The sequence below is a fragment of the Candoia aspera genome, chromosome 3 (genome assembly GCF_035149785.1).
Source record: "Candoia aspera isolate rCanAsp1 chromosome 3, rCanAsp1.hap2, whole genome shotgun sequence".
Lineage (NCBI taxonomy): Eukaryota > Metazoa > Chordata > Lepidosauria > Squamata > Boidae > Candoia > Candoia aspera.
The window spans coordinates 90,300,779-90,319,011 of NC_086155.1; the positions used below are offsets into that span (position 1 = coordinate 90,300,779).

The 18,233-nt window shown below is 39.1% G+C and overlaps 1 protein-coding gene across 2 annotated transcripts; it reads left to right on the forward strand.

Annotated features, from left to right (window-relative positions):
- Positions 1-895: 895 nt before the first annotated feature.
- On the forward strand, positions 896-16,680 carry LOC134493643 (pancreatic alpha-amylase-like). Of its 2 annotated transcripts, XM_063298349.1 has the most exons (11): positions 896-1,262; positions 3,491-3,637; positions 6,042-6,239; positions 7,148-7,378; positions 8,561-8,694; positions 8,979-9,101; positions 10,673-10,772; positions 11,348-11,469; positions 12,183-12,308; positions 13,481-13,550; positions 16,422-16,680. In XM_063298349.1, exons 1-11 carry the CDS (start codon positions 1,086-1,088, stop codon positions 16,470-16,472), a joined length of 1,479 nt encoding a protein of 492 aa, XP_063154419.1. In that variant the 5' UTR covers positions 896-1,085; the 3' UTR covers positions 16,473-16,680. The 2 variants fall into 2 exon arrangements, with proteins under 2 accessions (XP_063154419.1, XP_063154418.1); XM_063298348.1 differs by lacking the exon at positions 13,481-13,550 and having other exon boundaries at positions 901-1,262.
- Positions 16,681-18,233: the final 1,553 nt, after the last annotated feature.

An 18,233-nucleotide genomic window follows, 5' to 3' on the forward strand; every position in this document is an offset into this window, starting at 1 on the left:
TAAAATGGAGGTGTTTTGGGACAGGACAGGAATGACTCTCTTACCAAACTACATAGCTCTAACAGTGCAGCATAAAATTGTCTAGGAAATCACAAAGAACTCCAAACAACATCCAGGGATCTTGAATACTTCTATGCTGCCTTGAAATTACAGGAATTGATTGGTTGAACATCCCCCACACTGAACCCTGGTTTTTCAAATACATGTGATGAACCTAAAAGCATGGTCTGTTGCATTCTTCTTACTATGAAAGAAGGTAACTCTAACTCTCTTCCTTTTAATGCTTTGTTTTCCCCCCTTGGTTTTCCAGATCTATCTATTTATGCCCACGATTTCCACAAATGTTTGAGTTTATAATTTCAAACCTCTACTTTGTGATTTTCATAGAGCCTTTTTCTGTTCCTTATTTGCAAGTATTAAATTCCTTGCTTCTATAATCTTTATATGACTATTTGAAATATACCAGTCCATGTGCTACAAGGTTGGCATTCAGACCAAACTTAGAATAATGTAATGTATGATTTGAATTGTTTCTCTCAACTTGCTTTAAATTAAGCATCATTGCATAAATTAAAACAAAGATGTCTTTTCCCAGTTGTGTCTTGACACATGTGAGTCCACAGGTGTATTTGATCAAAGAGTTGCACTAACACTCTGTGTTGATCAGAATTTGAATAAATGCCACAAACCTGACTATCTTCTCTTTCCTGGTCAACAGGACTACAGTTCTTATAGCAATGGATGCCTTACAGAGAACCCTTCCCCTTCGTGGTTGACCTGAATTTGATAAAATGTGTTTTCATCCTTGCCTGTAGTTAGGACCAGGGTATAAACACAGACTTGTTATTTTTCTCTGAATTTCAATTGTTGACCCAGGTGAATAAACAAAAGAGGTGTATCTACCTTGGTAATACTTAGCTCTTGTGGGATGATGATGATGATGACGACGACGATGATGATACAGCTTTAAACATGGTGTTGACACTAAGGCAGAATTTAAAGTGTATAATTGGTAAAGGTGCTATACTCTCCAACAGGAGTGCAAAGGTCTACTGAGGAAGAAGCTACCATGTGCCAAAGAGAACATGAGGAATCTTGTGGTGCTGTTTCTCTTGGCAGTCTTTGGACTTTGCTGGACCCAGTACAAGTCTAGTCCCAGACCTGTAAGGACCTCTATTGTCCATCTTTTTGAATGGCGCTGGGTTGACATTGCTCTTGAATGTGAGAGGTACTTAGCACAACATGGATTTGCAGGTGTTCAGGTGAGTATGTTTCTTTAGTCATGGGTAGATAACCACTGATAGACTCTGGGCTTCCATATATTCTGCTGCCTTGAAATTCTGTGAGATGCAATCCCAGCACATCTGACAGCATCTAGTTAGAGAGGTTGGGCCTCTAACAGATAAACCACAAGCATCTTGTTTAATATAATAGCTCCAGTGTCTCCTGAATGCAGTAAAGGACCAAAGAAATGTTGCTCTGACATATACAGAGCTAGTCATGAAGAGCCCAGCACACATATAGGTGGTAGTAATGGTATGTAGGAAAGACCTTGGGAGACGGGGCAAAGAGATGCCTAGGGAACTATCAGATAAGGCAGGACATAGCCCGCAGCTGGGTAGTGGGCAGGGCAAGAGGCTCAGAAGGGACTCTCCCTAGTTTCTCTGGCTGGAAAGGAGATGGCGGGAGAATTGTACTTTCAGACTTGCAAGATTGAGGTAGCCTTACCAGGTAGACCAGACAGGAAACATGACCAGATAAGCTAATTCTACTTTATTGTAAAGCTACTTTAACAGAATCCTGCAAGTCGGAAAGTACAAGTCTCCTGCCGTCTCTTTACAGCCTAAGAAATTAGGGAGGGTCCCTTCTGAGCCTCTTTCCCTGCCCACTATCCAGCTGCAGGCTATGCTTTCTCTTATCTGACCCTTCCCTAGGCAGCATCTCTTCGCCTGTCTCCCAAGGACTTTCCCACGTACCATTACAGTAGTCCTCAACCTACGACCATTCGTTCAACGACCATTTGAAATTACGATGGTGCTGAAGAAATAGTGGTTACAATCCGTCCTCGGAATTCCGGCCATCCCAGCGTATCTGGAGTCATGTGATCATGATCTGGGCGCTTGGCAACCGGTTCACATTTACAACTGGTTGCAGCACACTCCCTGACACACGCCGCACCTCCACACACCCACCCTGATGCAGGATTGTGTTTTCACTGTATTTAGAAATTTTCCAATACAATTTGGATTTTGTGATTTCCAGATAAAATGTAAAGTAAGAAACATGTTTGTGGTGGAAATAAGAGAATTCAAGGTTCACTTCCTCACTCAGCTCTTTCAGCCCAACAAACAAATGCCATATGCTTTTGCAGAGGAAGGATGAAATACAATTTTTATTTGATCTTACTATGTAAGCAATGTTGTAGCAAAATAATACATCACAAGGTGATGTGGAAACCTTCCACCTTAAGTCTGGGAAATCCTTCCCTACAGTCCCCTTCTAAACATCTGTATGTTTCCCAGATGCTGTTAAAAATAGGAGACATTGATCCTGATGACTAGGTAGGGGCTTGGTTAAAGCATCTGTCCTAACAGTCAGAAATCATGCTGAGATGAGGAGTAGGTCTCTAGTGTTTATTGCTGCTACATAAGACAGAATCCTAACAAACTGAAGAAGCGTGGGAAAACCCAGACAGATAAACCCCAAAGGTTAAGGCGGGTCTGATCTGTGTCTCTTTGAATGGCTGCTTAATTCCTCAGTACTACGCATGCGTTTTCCCCCCGGATAGAGGCCCCCTCCTGCTCGCCATCAGTACTCATGACAGCATCCTCCTCTCCGAGTATCTTTATTGGGACTGTCACTGTGTGAGAGAAAGCAGGAAACAAACAGGGTGTGATTGTTTGTGTGCACATGCCATCCCCTCCACTTGTGCAAATTGTTCTGCGGAGTCGTGAATCTTTTCCTCAGAAAGGTTGGAGACTGCCCTAGGGGGAAGGAGGCAGAAAAATAATTTGCTTTCCTTACTCTTCTGCTGGCTTTTTCTGGGTCCAACCTCACATTTAGGATTACTTGCTAACATCAATGATAATCCTTCATATTACAAAATTGTATAGTGAGGAATGCAAAAGATTTCAAGTTTAAACCTTTTCAAGACCAGATCCCTCAATTTTGAATTCAAAACAGATTTCAATCCTGTTTCCAATGTTTATAGAAGTAGTTTTATCCTGAAACAGCTTGCTTCATATTAGGCTGCTTCAAACAGAGTTAAAACAGTTCCAGTGAAGTTGAGCTGGTCAACTTCAAGCTTGTAGTTCAAACTTGAAATGCTTTGTCTGCTTCTAATTGCACATTGTTGTAGTTACTTTTGTATTCATCCTGATACTCCTGTTTAAACTATGAGTTGGTTGGGACCAATAAGATTAATACAATCTGATAGTACGGATCTGTAATATTTATTCTCTACCTACTTATTCTTTTTCTGAATATCTAGGTTTCTCCTCCAAATGAAAACCTTGTAATTATGAATCCATGGAGACCATGGTGGGAGAGATACCAGCCAGTTAGTTACAAGTTATGTTCACGTTCTGGAAATGAAAGTGAGTTCAGAGATATGGTGACTAGGTGCAACAACGTTGGAGTAAGTGGCATTCACTACTTTAGTGCTAGTTGAGGGGAGTAGGAGATGTCAGGTCAAGGGCAACCCTGGTGTATAAGTGGAAGTTGGTATTTTTTAACAGTGTCTTATGAGATATTTGTCCAATTTTCTAGATACAAAGTTCTTATTAGGTAGATTTGATTCTATATAATAAAACATTCTAGTTCCTCAAATTTCCTTGGGGAAAAAAAACTAAATCAATAGAATCATTTTGCCATAACATAGTTTTTATAATTATATAAACAATTTTCTACAGGCTGGATCAGTCTGAATGTTGTAGGAGGGCATAATCTAAGAAAGACTCATTGGCTGAATCAGTTTTTAAAGGTTGCTTGTCACCAAAATGTCTCCATCAGTTGCACCGTTTATAAGAACTGTGTGTATTTTCAATACTCATTTTATTAGTGTACCATATTATCTAATAATGTTCTCAGACTTCACTGGGTGAGTTTTTTATGTCAAGCATCAGTTTTATCCAAATATTTTGACATATTTTAACTTAGTGGCCAATTTAATTCTAAAACCAAAAATCACTCCTAAGTTGGTCTAGATTGGTATTGGAACCACCCTGTATTCTGTTGAGTGAAAACAATCATGTCATTCTGCATGCTGTCCTGAAAGAAATGAAGACATGAACCCTTGAGAGAGAAGGAAAATAATGTTCTAAAAAATACTGTCCTAGCAGTGGGGACAGGAGAAGCTTGCACATAGAGAAGGAGAAGAATGAGGTGGGGAAGGCAATAGGAGCCAAGATTGGTATAGTGGGGTGTTTGTGTGCAGCTGTGCAGTACCCGTTAAGTTTATTTATTTACCACATTTTTCCACTGCCTGTCTCAACAGTGACTCTGGGCGGTTACTTGTTAAGCAAATGCTGGCAAAAGCAATGAGAAGAAGGGCAGCTGTAGCTTTCCAGATCACCTCTCTGCTCAGTGAGCAGTTGAGGTAAAACACATGAACATTATTTTTTAAAAATATATAGCCTCACCCCCCCCTCCAAATGTGCAGTACATGCAACAATTTATTCAATAAAACCAGAGATTAAGAACAAAACTGGTGACTTCTCGCACCGTTGGCATGCCATGCACGCGGGAAGCTTACCCGTGGGAATCTTGATCTAGTGGGAGGCCTGCTGAAATACCTTGAGCTAGCTTCAGCCTCCCTTAGCAGTAGGCTGGCAACAAGATGCAGGCTTTGTTGTGAGGATATGACGTCAGCAACTGTTAACTAGGATTCCTTTGAAGTGGAGAAAAAAAATTGTGTGGATGAGCCCATAATGGGGTGGGAGCTATGTAGTTGTAGTTTCATGATCTGCTGATCTAATAATGTGGAGGAAGTACATAAGCATAAGAACTGATGTTTCATTTTGATGTAAATGCTACCTAGAAAGAGTGGAAATGTGGACAAAGGAAGAGGTTTACTGTTTCCCCTCCCTATTTGTTTCATTTACGTATGCATTTTTGGAGTGGCATTAATCCAAATCGGGAAAAGTATCTTCTGTACCAATATGATAACATTCAAAGTGGGGCAGAGTGTGTAAAACCTGGGAATTGTATTCAAAAATCTTCTTCTGAATCTGAATCCGGCAAGTAATGGTAAATAGTTCTACAGAAAAATTTGTAAACCAAGTGATGATCTACCTAATTCCTTATATAAAAGCAAAACAAAATTTAAAAAAGAACAAACCTTGTTTAACATTTTATTAACACTAGCCCAGATGCCCCCAAAGAATGTGCAAGATTCTGAATTCTCAGGCATTTCTTCCATACAAGAACCACAGAAAAAATGAATAAGTTTAAGAACATGGTGGTCCTGTGGCCAACAATTAAGACTAAATGCGAAGATGGAGATTGCAGATTGAATGAATGAGTCATTGGTAGGTGTTACAAGAATCAGATTATATCTAAACATCATGGGCCAAAATAGCAAAGGCTAACACTCATCCTCCCCCATTTTTGAGAACACGAAGATCCAGAGACCTCAGATTTGTCTCTTGCCTTGAGCAAAATTCAAGTTTCTAGCTTTGGTAGAACGCTTGTGTTAGCAATACCAGAGTGCATTTTCTCCTTTCCTGTGTATGCAACCTTTTGTGTGCTGATGGCAGATTATCAGTGGCTGAAGAATGTCTTAGATGGAAGAGTGTGAACAGGAAGAACAGAAAAGCATACATTAGAGAAGTGGATTGTGTCCTAAGTAAAATGCAACTGTTTTTATATTTTGGACAAGATTTTCTTTATTAAGGCCTGATAATTTTCAAAAGCAAGTATTTCAGTTAAGGAGATGCTGTGAATGTTTTGAGTATAAGAGCATTGTGTTAAAAGAAGGAAAAGATATGGCTGAGATCAAGTAACATAAATGTATATATATATTTCACTTGTATCTTCAACAGGTCCATATTTATGTAGATGCTGTATTCAACCATATGCTCAGTTCGGCAGCCGGATCTGGCAACCGTGGTATCTGTAAGAGCTATTTCAATGCAGAACTCCATGATTTTCCTGCTGTCCCATATACAAGATTTGATTTTAATGATCCAATATGTAAAACACCCAGTGGAGATATTGAAAACTACAGTGATCCTATTCAGGTAGACTTTCCCATATTGATATTTTCTGTTCTGATTGTAAGTTTTATTGTTGCAAGTGGGGGTTTGCCATAGATAATACAATTTTCCATTTTTGAAGCAAAACCTTAATTGCTCTTGCAGATTAAAATGCCAAACCGAGTACAAGTTTGTGAGTATTATTACTGTATCTGTATTTGCTGGAGGAGAGAGAGATCACACTCGACGCAATTGTGCTTGTAGTGGGCAAACACTTAGATAAATCTGTTGGCCGCTTCATAGAATGCATCAAAGTAAATTCTGTGCTGAACCTCAGTGACTTTGCAAAACTCCTGTACCTTTTTAGACATCAATATATGGATATTGAATGAAAGATACCAATGTGGGGTTAGACTTTTTGTAAAAATCAAAGGAGGACTTTTGCTTGTCTGATATATCTAACGTAACTGGTCTTATGCAGGTGTCTGCATTTCTTGTTGTGATCACAGTGATTGTGTGAAGAAAAAGAATTCTGAAGCTGAGCACACTTTTTATGCATTAAAGAGATTCAAAGAATACAGTGTTAATGGGGCACATCTATCAGGATCTTACTATCAGGGTCTTAGACTTGCATTAATGTATGATTCAAAATTGTACTTAAAAAACAGGAGTAGGAAAATCAGGCAACTGTTATTCTAGTAGCTGGCTGTGTTGCAAGTGCTTGAAAACAAATGGACAGGTCCCATTAGCCGGTTTGAGATTCTCAGCTCTCATTTTGTTGCATCCAGGGCATCCTTGGAGTGGTTGAGATTTGAGTCATAGATCCATTTTAGGGAGAGTGGTTTAAGGGGCAGTGGGGGCTTTAATTCTTTCACCCCTTCAACATTTTCCCAAATCAGATTGATGGCTTTGGTTTTACATGGTTGTTATGATCGTTCTCCCCATATGTGTAGGTTCGTTACTGTCGACTTTATGGACTCCTTGACCTTTCCCAGTGGAAAGATGATGTGCGTTCAAAAATAATTGACTTCTTGAACCACCTGATTGATCTTGGCGTTGCAGGGTTCCGAATTGATGCTGCCAAGCACATAAGGCCCGAGGACATAAATGTTATTTTAAGCAAGCTAAATAATCTCAATACCCAGTGGTTCACCAAAGGTTCACGACCTTTCATCTATCAAGAGGTAAATAATAATAAAAAGAAAATTCCTAGTATTTGTCCATTGTTCTTAAATGGCCATGTGCTTCATGTGTGCTATCTGGCTGCATCCTTACAATTCTGTGGACTGGGAGACTTAGGAAGAGTAATTTGCCAAAGGTCATCAACATGTGTGGTGCAATCCTATCTATCTATCTATCTATCTATCTATCTATCTATCTATCTATCTATCTATCTATCTATCTATCAAATTTATATCCTGCTGCAGTCACAGGACTCTGAGTGGCTCACAGAATAAGGATATACAGTAACACTCTATGTGTCTGCTCAGTATTAAGCTTAGTTTCAGGGGATACCAGATTGCAGCACTGATGACCCTAAGATCCAATAGATGTTTGGTCTGTTCCAGAAAAGCAATTCTTTACAGATCGACTCTAAGGCATTAGCTAAATGGCTAGAAAATCTAATGTGCTTGTTGGCATTTGTGTAAACTCCAGGATCTGGATGTGCAAGCCTTTCCAAGTTAAGAGTTTTAAAAATTAATGGATTTGAGCAGAAATGTAAGTTAGCTAAGACAGTGGAGACATGGAGGTTTGTCAAGTTAAATCCTGAGGTATTTACATTTTTACACAAAGGTAGAACTTCAAAAGTGCAAGAACTAGAACTCAGAGGAAATCAGTTCTTGAATTTATAGCCTTTTTTTCTTGTCATGATGGCGATGAGTTGAAATTAATAGAACAATATGTGATTAAGTAAATATAACAAGATACATATGTCTTATTCAGAGTGCTGGCTCTTTCTTTAAAAATCTACTAGTGATGGTTTTCCAGCAGCCTGCCTAAAAGTGCAGATGTTAGTCTAATCTTGTTGGGAAAAGGTCTCCACATTTAGGATGATGCAGCAGAAGCATCCTGACAGTTCCTATCCATCTTCCTTTCTTGGTGGCAAGACATTTCCGGAGGACCACCAAAGCATGCCTGAAATTATGAACACATTTGTATGGGAAGAGGTGCAACTGCAGCTAGTACAGTTGGTACAGATGCCACCAAAAGTACATGTCAAAAACTAATTCGTTGACTAAATGTTTGCAATTTCTAAAACGTTTTCAAGAATGGGTCAATGGTAGGAAGTGATCACCATGCCAGATCTGCTGTGTCCAGGAATCCTTTCTCTTATTCTCCCTCTACGTTTTCTTGGCTTTTTCCAGGTAATTGACTTGGGAGGTGAAGCTGTCCAAAGCTCTGAATACTTCAGAAATGGCCGAGTGACTGAATTTAAATATAGCACGCAGCTTGGGACTGTCCTTCGCAAATGGAATGGACAAAAGATGGCAAATTTAAAGTAATTATTTTTTGATGCTATCCAGGACAGAGGTCCAAGTACAGGAGGAGGGTACAGATACCTCTGTGCCTGCAGAGAGAATCCCAGTGCTATAGATGGCTTCTTCCACCCAGCATGAGACAAAGCCTTGCAGCTTGCATTCAGCATGGGCTTTGGATGCAAAATTTGGCAACTGTACTTCTCACATTGGAAGGGCTAGATTATGTCCTCCTTTTCTGCTTACTGACTAAAATGGCCTACTTTGAAATATCTTGTAAATACATTCTTATTTCTTCCTGATTTAGGAGCTGGGGAGAAAGCTGGCATATGATGCCGTCTAATAAAGCCTTCGTCTTTGTAGATAATCATGACAACCAAAGAGGACATGGAAGTGGTGGGGCCTCCATTCTCACTTTTTGGAACTCTAGGTAACCTGCCTCTACTTTTTAAAATAGTTTATAAAAGCTGGTATGTGTTTGCAGATTGAATTTCAGAGCCAGTCGGTGTAGATTCCATCCCATTAGAAGTTTAAAAAGTTGACTGTCTCACCACCAGTAATTTACAAAATAATACCATACCAAGTTCCAGTAGTTTATCTAGCTGTAGTCATTTCTGCCCCAAAGCTGAGTTAAGTAATTCAGAGAAGAGAAGCCAACTAAAAAGATGCTTAAGCATCTTAAGGAAAGTTTGGGTGCCGTAAAAGAGATATGTGATTGCCCCATTATTTCTCAATATGGCAAGACACATAGTTTAGAGGGGAGGTAGTACTCACATACTGTATATGTGGTTTTTGTTAGAAGAGTAACCAGACTTTATTTTCAATAAATCTGGTTATTATTGCATATGCCTGCATGAAACACTTTGTTATATTCTACAGTCAAGATTTAAAAGAACACATTACATAGCTTCAGGAGCAGTGCTGAGTTTCTTTTCTGTCCTTTGATTATGAGATTGGTGGTCACAATTGGTTGTTTTCTCATGCCCCAGAGGAATTTGTGCAGATCCCATTGTCAAATTGGAAATCAACCATTTAAGACTAGATACGAAAGATGTTTTCTGGTTGGCAGCCCTGTTTAAAACGCATAGTTTCCATAGCTGGATGGTTACTGAATTGGGTGCATTTGCTCTTTGAATTTGATTCTGTGTTCCATCTTGTTGCTAAGTCGTAACGCATCCAATTTAGTTTTTAAAAATCTTCCCACAAAAACAATCCCTTAAATTAATGTCATTAAAAACTTTTAATGCATACTTTCTCTCATGCATTATTCTGTATTAACAAGCTCAAAAAATCATTGTTTTACCTGCTGCGGCCCTTAGCAGCCTAAAAATAAACATGGAATATATTTTCTCCCTTTTTTCCTGAACATATTTATATGAAAATAAATCACATTGAATTCAGCTGGGTGTAGTCCCAGGTAATTATGGGCAGAATTGCATCCTTAAATTAATATAGCACTGGGAAACCTTTGTAGTGTGGATGTGCCCCTCTTTTTTGAACAGAGGAGTGAGATGATAGTAAAGATGGTTGTGATGGTGATCATATCTGCCAGGTGTAGTCTAAATCTTCTGCATCTCCTTAAATGGAAAGTTGGCATGCTACAAAACAAAGCTTGGGCTTCCATTATCATCTTTATAAAAATACTTCTGGGATCTACATAAGCATTTTTAGACAGTAAACATTGTGGGTGGCTAGAGCCAAATGCTGTGTTTGGAAATGAGCTCACTTGCCCAGAAAACAAGATAAAAATGAGCTATGATTGTAGGGAATATCAAGGGATGGGAATAATGGGGGAGAAGTAACAGGGAGCAACCTTATCAGTTTGCTTTTTGGTAAATTGAGTGTTTTGTTACTGACCACACCCATGATTAGAGCCATTTTGAGAGTGCCTGTCGCATGCTCTCTACATTCCCCTCAAACAGGTTGTCCACTCTATATTTGGTCATTTTCTGTTTTTGAATACACAGTCACCTCAAAACTCGTCTTTTATCCATTTAATAGACTCTATAAGATGGCAGTTGGGTTTATGCTTGCTCATCCCTATGGATTCACACGAATCATGTCTAGCTACTGGTGGCCAAGAGATATCCAGAATGGAACGGTAACTTTCTGTTGTTTTACAAAAAGATATTTAGAATGTGTTCATTTTATTTGTAAGCCACTGTCTTAAGTCTCATCACTTTGAAAACAGACTGAATTAGTTGTTTTCTGTCTCTGTTAATGTTAGTTTTACTGTGGCATTTTAATCATTGTATTTTATATTTTTGTCCATTTATTTTGTTTGTATTCAACTTTAAACAGCTGGGAGGATGTTTGTTGATGAGCAACCATTTAGATTTTATCATAAAAGAATAAGAATTGCATAATTTTGCTTTCAAAACATTTACACAAACACAGAAATACTCACATATGGTAGGGAAAATTAACTTTTCCAAGTACTGTATTTCAGCTTACTGACATTTGCAGTGCCAGTTTAGATTTATTTTTTTTTAAGTTTCACTGATTCTCACATTCTTGCATAAATGACAGTAAGAATCTGGTTGACTTTTCAGAGTCTACAACTGCTGTTCCTAAAAATGTTTGTAAGCTGGATGTTTTGAAGGAATGCAGATTTTATTTAGCATGTTCATATCTTGCTTCTTATGGCTTAATAATCACATGCCATTTTTTAAAAAGGACTTGAATGATTGGGTTGGACCTCCAAGCAATAGTGATGGATCCATTAAACCTGTGACAATTTATGCAAATGGAACTTGTGGCAATGGCTGGGTCTGTGAGCACCGTTGGGATGAAATTCGGTAAGTGCTTTCAGTGTTACCTTATACAGAGCCTTCTTGAGAGTAAATTTGCTCCTCTATATATTTAGGGATCATATGACCAAGTACTTTTCATAGGTAGGCAGATAGATTTTAATGATGCCACTCCCAACTCAGTGCTGTACAGATGCATTGGATTATAATTCCCATAATCTCCAGGCAGCAGAGCCAATAGGAGTTGTATCTAAAGGTTACTGAAGGGAGTAAGAAAGATGGCCTTGACAAAGATACGCAAGATTAGTTGCCAGGGCAACCAAAGGTAAAACATATTTAAGTCCACAATAGAGAGATAATACAGTATTCAGAAGTTGCTCAGGCAGACACCTCCCTAATTATATCTTGTACCTCCTCTTACATAATCAGACTTGCAAGATTGATGTCAGCCCCACTAGGTAGACTGGACCTGGAAATCAACTCCACATAAAAGCTAAAACTACTTTTATTGAGATTGACTGTAATAACAGAATCTTGCAAGTCTGACTGTGTTGTACCTCTTCCTCCTTCTTATACTTCACTGAATTAGGGAGGTGTCTGTCTGAGCCGAATCTGTTGTAGATTTAAAATATTTTTACCCCTGATTGCCCTGGCAACTGTTCTTGCATATCTCTATCAAGGTTATCTTCCTTACTTTCTACATTACCAGGTTGTGGAAGGGTATGTGCATTCCTCACACTGATCCATTTGTTCTATTCCAGGAACATGGTGATATTCCGAAATGTTGTCTATGGGGAGCCAATTACAAAGTGGTGGGACAACAATAACAATCAGGTGGCATTTGGACGGGCTGGCAAAGGATTTGTTGTGTTTAATAATGATAACAGGTATGTGTATTTAAGGATTGAAAATAGTTTGGATTTTTATGCAGTGTATAGTGGGTCAAAATAATTTAGGCTGCATCTTTGGATCAAAGCTAGTTCACTGTTTAGTAGAACCAATTTGCTGCTTTTCTATTGTATGATTGGTCATATTGAAAAGGAGATGCCTGTCTGTCAAAACACTGGATGCCACCATCATTTACTCAGCAGCTATCCATAGCACTGGGTTTGCTGATTTTCCTTCTCTTGAGATTTTATAGGACTCACTGGGCAAATGCAATGTAGCTTTTCAGCTTACCATGCTGGGTTTTTAAGGAAGCTTCTGTGACCCTCCAATCATTGTATAGCAAAAAATATTGTACAGAGCATGGATAAGAGAAGGACTCATTTGTTCGGCAGTTTTGGGGGTTTAATTGTATGGTTCTTCTTTTTGAGGGTCAAATATCAAAGCAAACTTCATTGCTGTTACTGAAGATGCCATTACAGTTTGTTTGTATAAACCACCATTCCAGAGGTAGATAGTCTGGTGTGCTCCATCATCCCCAACCAGCATACCCAGTGTCAAGAGGAAGGAGTTGTATTCCAGAACTTCTGGATGGCACTAGATTGCTTAAAAATAAAGACTCATAATTGAGCCAACTCCTGGTGATTACATAGGTACAGGGAATCCTTAGTTAATGACAGTAATTGGGAGAGGAATTTCCATTGCTAAGTGATGTGGTCCTAAAGTGAGACATCACGTGACTGCATTGCTTAGTGATGGCAATCCTGGCACTCCCCATTGCCATCGTTAAGCAAGGATTGTGAGTCGTTAAGTGAGGACCTCCTTGCAACTTCCTGCTGGCTTCCAACAAGCAAAGTCAGTGGGGAAGCTGGCAGGAAGTTGCAAGTCCCAGGTGGCTTGCAAGCAGGCTGGCGACCAGGTAAGTGGCTGCTGCCGGGTGTGGGAGGGTCAGTAGGGGCCAGTATGGCGGGACTTGGGACTGCAGGATGCCGCAGTGGTCGTATATGTGAATTGGTTGCCAAGCACCCAAATCGCAATCATGTGACTTTGGGGATGCTGTGATGGTCGTAAGCGCGAGGACTGGTTGTAAGTCAGATTTTAGCACTGTTGCATGTCCAAACTGTCACTAAACGAATGGTTATTAAGCAAGGACTACCTGTATTTGTTTCCCAAGGTTTTGGATTGGCAGTGAGAAAGATCATCCTACTCTATACCAGTGTCCCACCAAGGACAGGGCAAAACAAGTATGATCTAAGTATAACTAAAATAAATGCTTGCTTAATTCCACATTACATGTTCAACCATTACATGGGAATAAAAAGTTCTGTGTACCATGTACCTAAGAGAAAGAGGTGTATACCACTATCCAAATCCCCCTCATCAATCTTCCAGTAAAACCACCAGCACTACACATACCTTCTTTAGTTTTCTTCAAGGCCAGGCAAGATCATTACATGCTGTCACCTGCTGTGGCATCAGAATGGTTTATATCTACCTATTCTGTTGCTAAATCAAGCTGAAAAACTAAACAAGCTACTTAGTATTTAAAATGTTTTCAGCTCTTTGTATGCTAAGGGAAAAGGTACATATTTATCCATATCACATGGACTGTAGAACTCTGAACTTGATTTATATTGTCCTTCATACTAAAAAAAAAAAATCTTTGTAGATATAAATTAGCACTGGTGGAAAATTTCAAGGAAGTTCCATTCTCTGTAGTATCAAGGATGCTAGAAGAAAGTGTTTGTATTTCAGTTCCATTCACATACTGTTGCCAGAAATGAACCTGCACAATTTGCAATTCTGTCAATGTTGATAATGTATTGTGATACCTTGGTACTGCTTCTCATCTGTCTTTGCCTAAAAAAAGCTTGATATTGCTGATAGCAAGGGCGGGGGGCGGGGTGGAACTTGTGGTCCCCAAGATGTTGTGTAAGTATTAGGGTTGTGTAGAGCTTCAATGGGATGATTTGATCAGAAGATTATTTGAGTGAATTATCCTACCAAAGAAGAGTTGTAAAGAGACACATCTCTTTACTTATCAGGTTGGAGCAGCAATGCCACTTTTCTTCAGCTACTTTTTGGACCCTTTGCTGGTGTTCTGCATGTGCAGAAACCACTTATCTCAAAGCATTAGAGTTAACTGACATCTCACTTCAAATGTGGAGAAGGATTTCATTGGCTCAAATTAGGATATGCCCATTTCTCTTACCACTATCCTACCTGGCTGGAGCTGCTTGGAATAGTTCAGCAACCCTAAGCTATTTATTACCCTAAGGTAATTTTTACTTTGGTTGTACAACACTATAGATTTGATTCCAAAAAAAGTGCTTCAGCGTGTGTCAGGAGTGTGAGCATAGCACCTGTCTGCAACTTTTTAAAGCAACTGTGACTTTTCTTAGGATCACAGCATCTTACTTGTGCTGTTTGAAGGCCATGTGCTATTCACTCTAGCAAGCTAAATTGTCATATGACAAGTGCCTTCATTCAAATGTATTGAGGAAAGCAGATGAACTAGAAGAAAATGCAAGTAGTATGTGTATAGACCCCATATGTCAGATCACATAAATAAGAGAAAATCTGGGAGATACTTTGAGATAAATGGGAGATAATTTGGGAGTGTGCTTTTTATGGGTAGGATTGATGTCATAGAGCTTGATTTTATGGCTCTATTATGTCATAGAACTTGATTTTTTTTCATGCTTTCTTTGTCTCTTCTCATGAGATTCTTCAAAAGTTTAATAAGCCTCTTTTGTAAATCCAGTATAGGAAAATTATCCAAGTCACTCTCTTGGTTTATTGTTTGTATATCCCTTTTAATTGCTAAAACATCAGCCAGTTTCTTTTGTATGTCCAGTGTAACATCTTTTTCCATGTCATTCTTGTAGCCTATCATTTGTAAATCCACTTTCAACTCAGTCTCAGTCACGTCAGGTAAAACTTGTTATTTTTCCATAACATCTTTTAGACACAGTCTCTCCATAGAGGCAGATATCTCTGTTGACACTATTAATATTAACTTCTGAGTCCATTTTCCAAAAATGTCTCCTTCAGTATGTCCAACATTAAGACTATTTTGCTCTATTCTGTAAGTCGAGCTTACATGTTCTTCTCCTTTAATTGTAATCTTTAGTTCCCTCTAGTGTCCAATTTTTAAAATTTTATCTTATGTTTTTTTAAAAAAGATTCAAAACAAAAGCATTTTCCCACAGGAAGGATTCTTTATAATTCCAAAATCATATTTCAAATTTATCTGGACCCCTAGTTCATTTGTAATTTTCTAAAATCAAAGTTTTAATCCCCATTTTGCTGTTTATTAAATTTTTTTTTTTTAATTTCTTAAACTTGTAGTTAAAACTTCTTTTGCTAAGGATTGAAGGAAACTCACCCAGTGCTGTCAAACTTTTCCATCCAAAGGTTCCTAATAGGTGAAAAGCATTTAACAATTAATTTCTGAAATTGATTAAAAAAGGAAGTATGCGAACTTAGTGTCCTTTCAAAGGCACTGACCATGGTTTGAGCAAGATGGCTATTCCCTCATCTCCCAGAGCATTAAACCCACCGGAGACTGCTATCTTGGGGTCTCCTTGTGAGGAGCAGCTGTCTGGAGCACTTGTGGGTGATCTCAAGTCCTCTCCTTGTCCAGAGAGGTTGGAAGAGCTGGTCTACTTGCAGGCTCTTCGTTCTTCACTGTGGTTGTCAGCTCTGCTTTCCGTGCAGCCGTCTTCAGTCCGCCATTTCTTCCTCTGGAAGTCAGCTACTTATAGACTTCCTATTCTTGTGTATCCACTTTAAAAAGGCGTCTATACCTGTTGCTGCTTTTGCCATGGATTGATGTGAGTGGTTAATTCTGCTTTTTCAGGCCAAGCTATGAAACCATATATATAGTCACTGAAAATGAAGCAAGGCTGCACCCTATTATAATTTGGGAAGGAGTTGAAAACATTCTTATTCACCCAGACTGGTTAATGTTTTAGTATTTTAGTGTTTTATATTTCTTGATTTAATGTGTTAACCATTTTTTATTATACATTTTATAAGACATTCATAGCAATGGGTGGCATATGCATTTTCTGAATATAAATAAAAGAATAAAATTATCTTTTATTGTACAGGAACTTGTCGGTAATCCTTCCTACTGGTCTTCCTGCTGGGATTTATTGTGATGTCATTTCTGGACAAAAGGAAGGCAAGACTTGCACAGGAATTCAAATCCATGTTGCTGCTAATAGCATGGCTCGTTTTCAGATTAATTACCAAGCAAAGCACCCATTCATTGCAATTCACGTTGAAGCCAAACTGTAATATATTTTGATGACCATTTCTCTTATTTGGTTGGTTTTTGTTCTCTGTGTCTTATAAAGCTGATTTTTTTTTTTAAAAAAATGATTATTTATTTATTATGTGTATAGGCTGATTTTGTCATAATGTATGATGCTGTACAATTTAAGACAATTTAAAACAATGCAATACAAAAAAAATACCAGAAAAAGAACTGTCTGGAAAAAAATAATTCAAACTTTAACAGACCAATCATTTCACCAGGGATCTCTTGCCACCCCAGTGTAACCCAAGGCCTGGGGGAAGAGCTAGATTTTAAGGGTTGTTTAAATATGGTCAGAGTGAAGTCCATTTGAATATCTGGGGTGGCGGTGGGGGATATCCTTCCAAAGGGCAAGTAATGCAAGAGAGAAGGCCTGCTTCCTGGGTCTCACCAGATGACCTTACCTGATTATATGAGATGGGTAGAAACTACAGAAGTTAGATGTCCCCTCAAATAATTAGGCCGTGTGCCATGAAGGGCTTTATAAATGATAACTAATACCTTGAACTAAACCCTGAAGCTTACTGGTAACTAGTACAGTTCACAAAGCAGAGATGTTCTGTGGGCATATTCTGGCAAGCCCATAACTGTCTGTACCACGTGTACTGGACTAGCTGCAACTTCTGAAGTCTTCAGTGGTGGCCATATGTATAGTACATTGCAGTAGTCCAAATGCAAGGCAACCAAGCCTGAGTGACTGTCCTAAGGGCCTCCCAGTCCAAGTATGGGCACAACTGGTAACTAGATGAATTATGCAAGGAAGATCTTCAAATAAGACCCCTAAAATGTGTGCCAGAGCTGAAGAGAGAAGTATAAAACTCTTCAGAATTAAAGCTGGAACATCTCTAGACCTGGGTGGTCCAAATACACCAAGACACTAGTCTTGTCAGGCTTCAGTTTGAGCTTTTTCCTTCCCATCCAGACCCACACAACCTTCAGTCACTGAGATAGGATCTTGGCAGCACCACTTGGTCAGCCCAGAGTTGAGATTTACAACTATCAGTGTACTGATGATGCCTGACTTCAAACTGATAGATGACCTCACCCAGCAGTCTCATGTAGATGCTAAAGGGGAGAGGCAAGAGCATCAAGCCCTGAGGCACCCCATATGTCAGGGGTCTTGGTTTGATCTCTTCCCCCGCCAACACTGATTGGACAAAACTACAGAGAATGGAGAACCACAACACCGTGTTTCCCATGCCTAGTCCTTCGGGGTGGCCCAGAAGGATACTGTGTTCTCTCGTGTTGATAGTTGCTGAGAGATTGAGGAAAACCAGGATAGTTGCAGTAGCCCATCCTGGCTGCCTCACATATAATCAGCAAGCATAATCTGTGCCATTTATGTGCTGTGTCCTGGTCTGAAATCTATCTGGAAAGGGTCTAGATAGTTTATTCAAAAATAAATGCCATTTATAGCTCAATCTACTTGTTACTATTGTTAATAAACTTTGGATGCCTTGTCCATATAGAAATGTCCTGCAGGATCATTCCAACATTGGACCCCAATTCTTGCCAGCTGGGTGTGCTTGGAAAACCCATAAGCAAGATATGAAGATGGTAGCTGTGCCCCATTGTTTGTCTCCCAACAAGCAATTTTCATGAG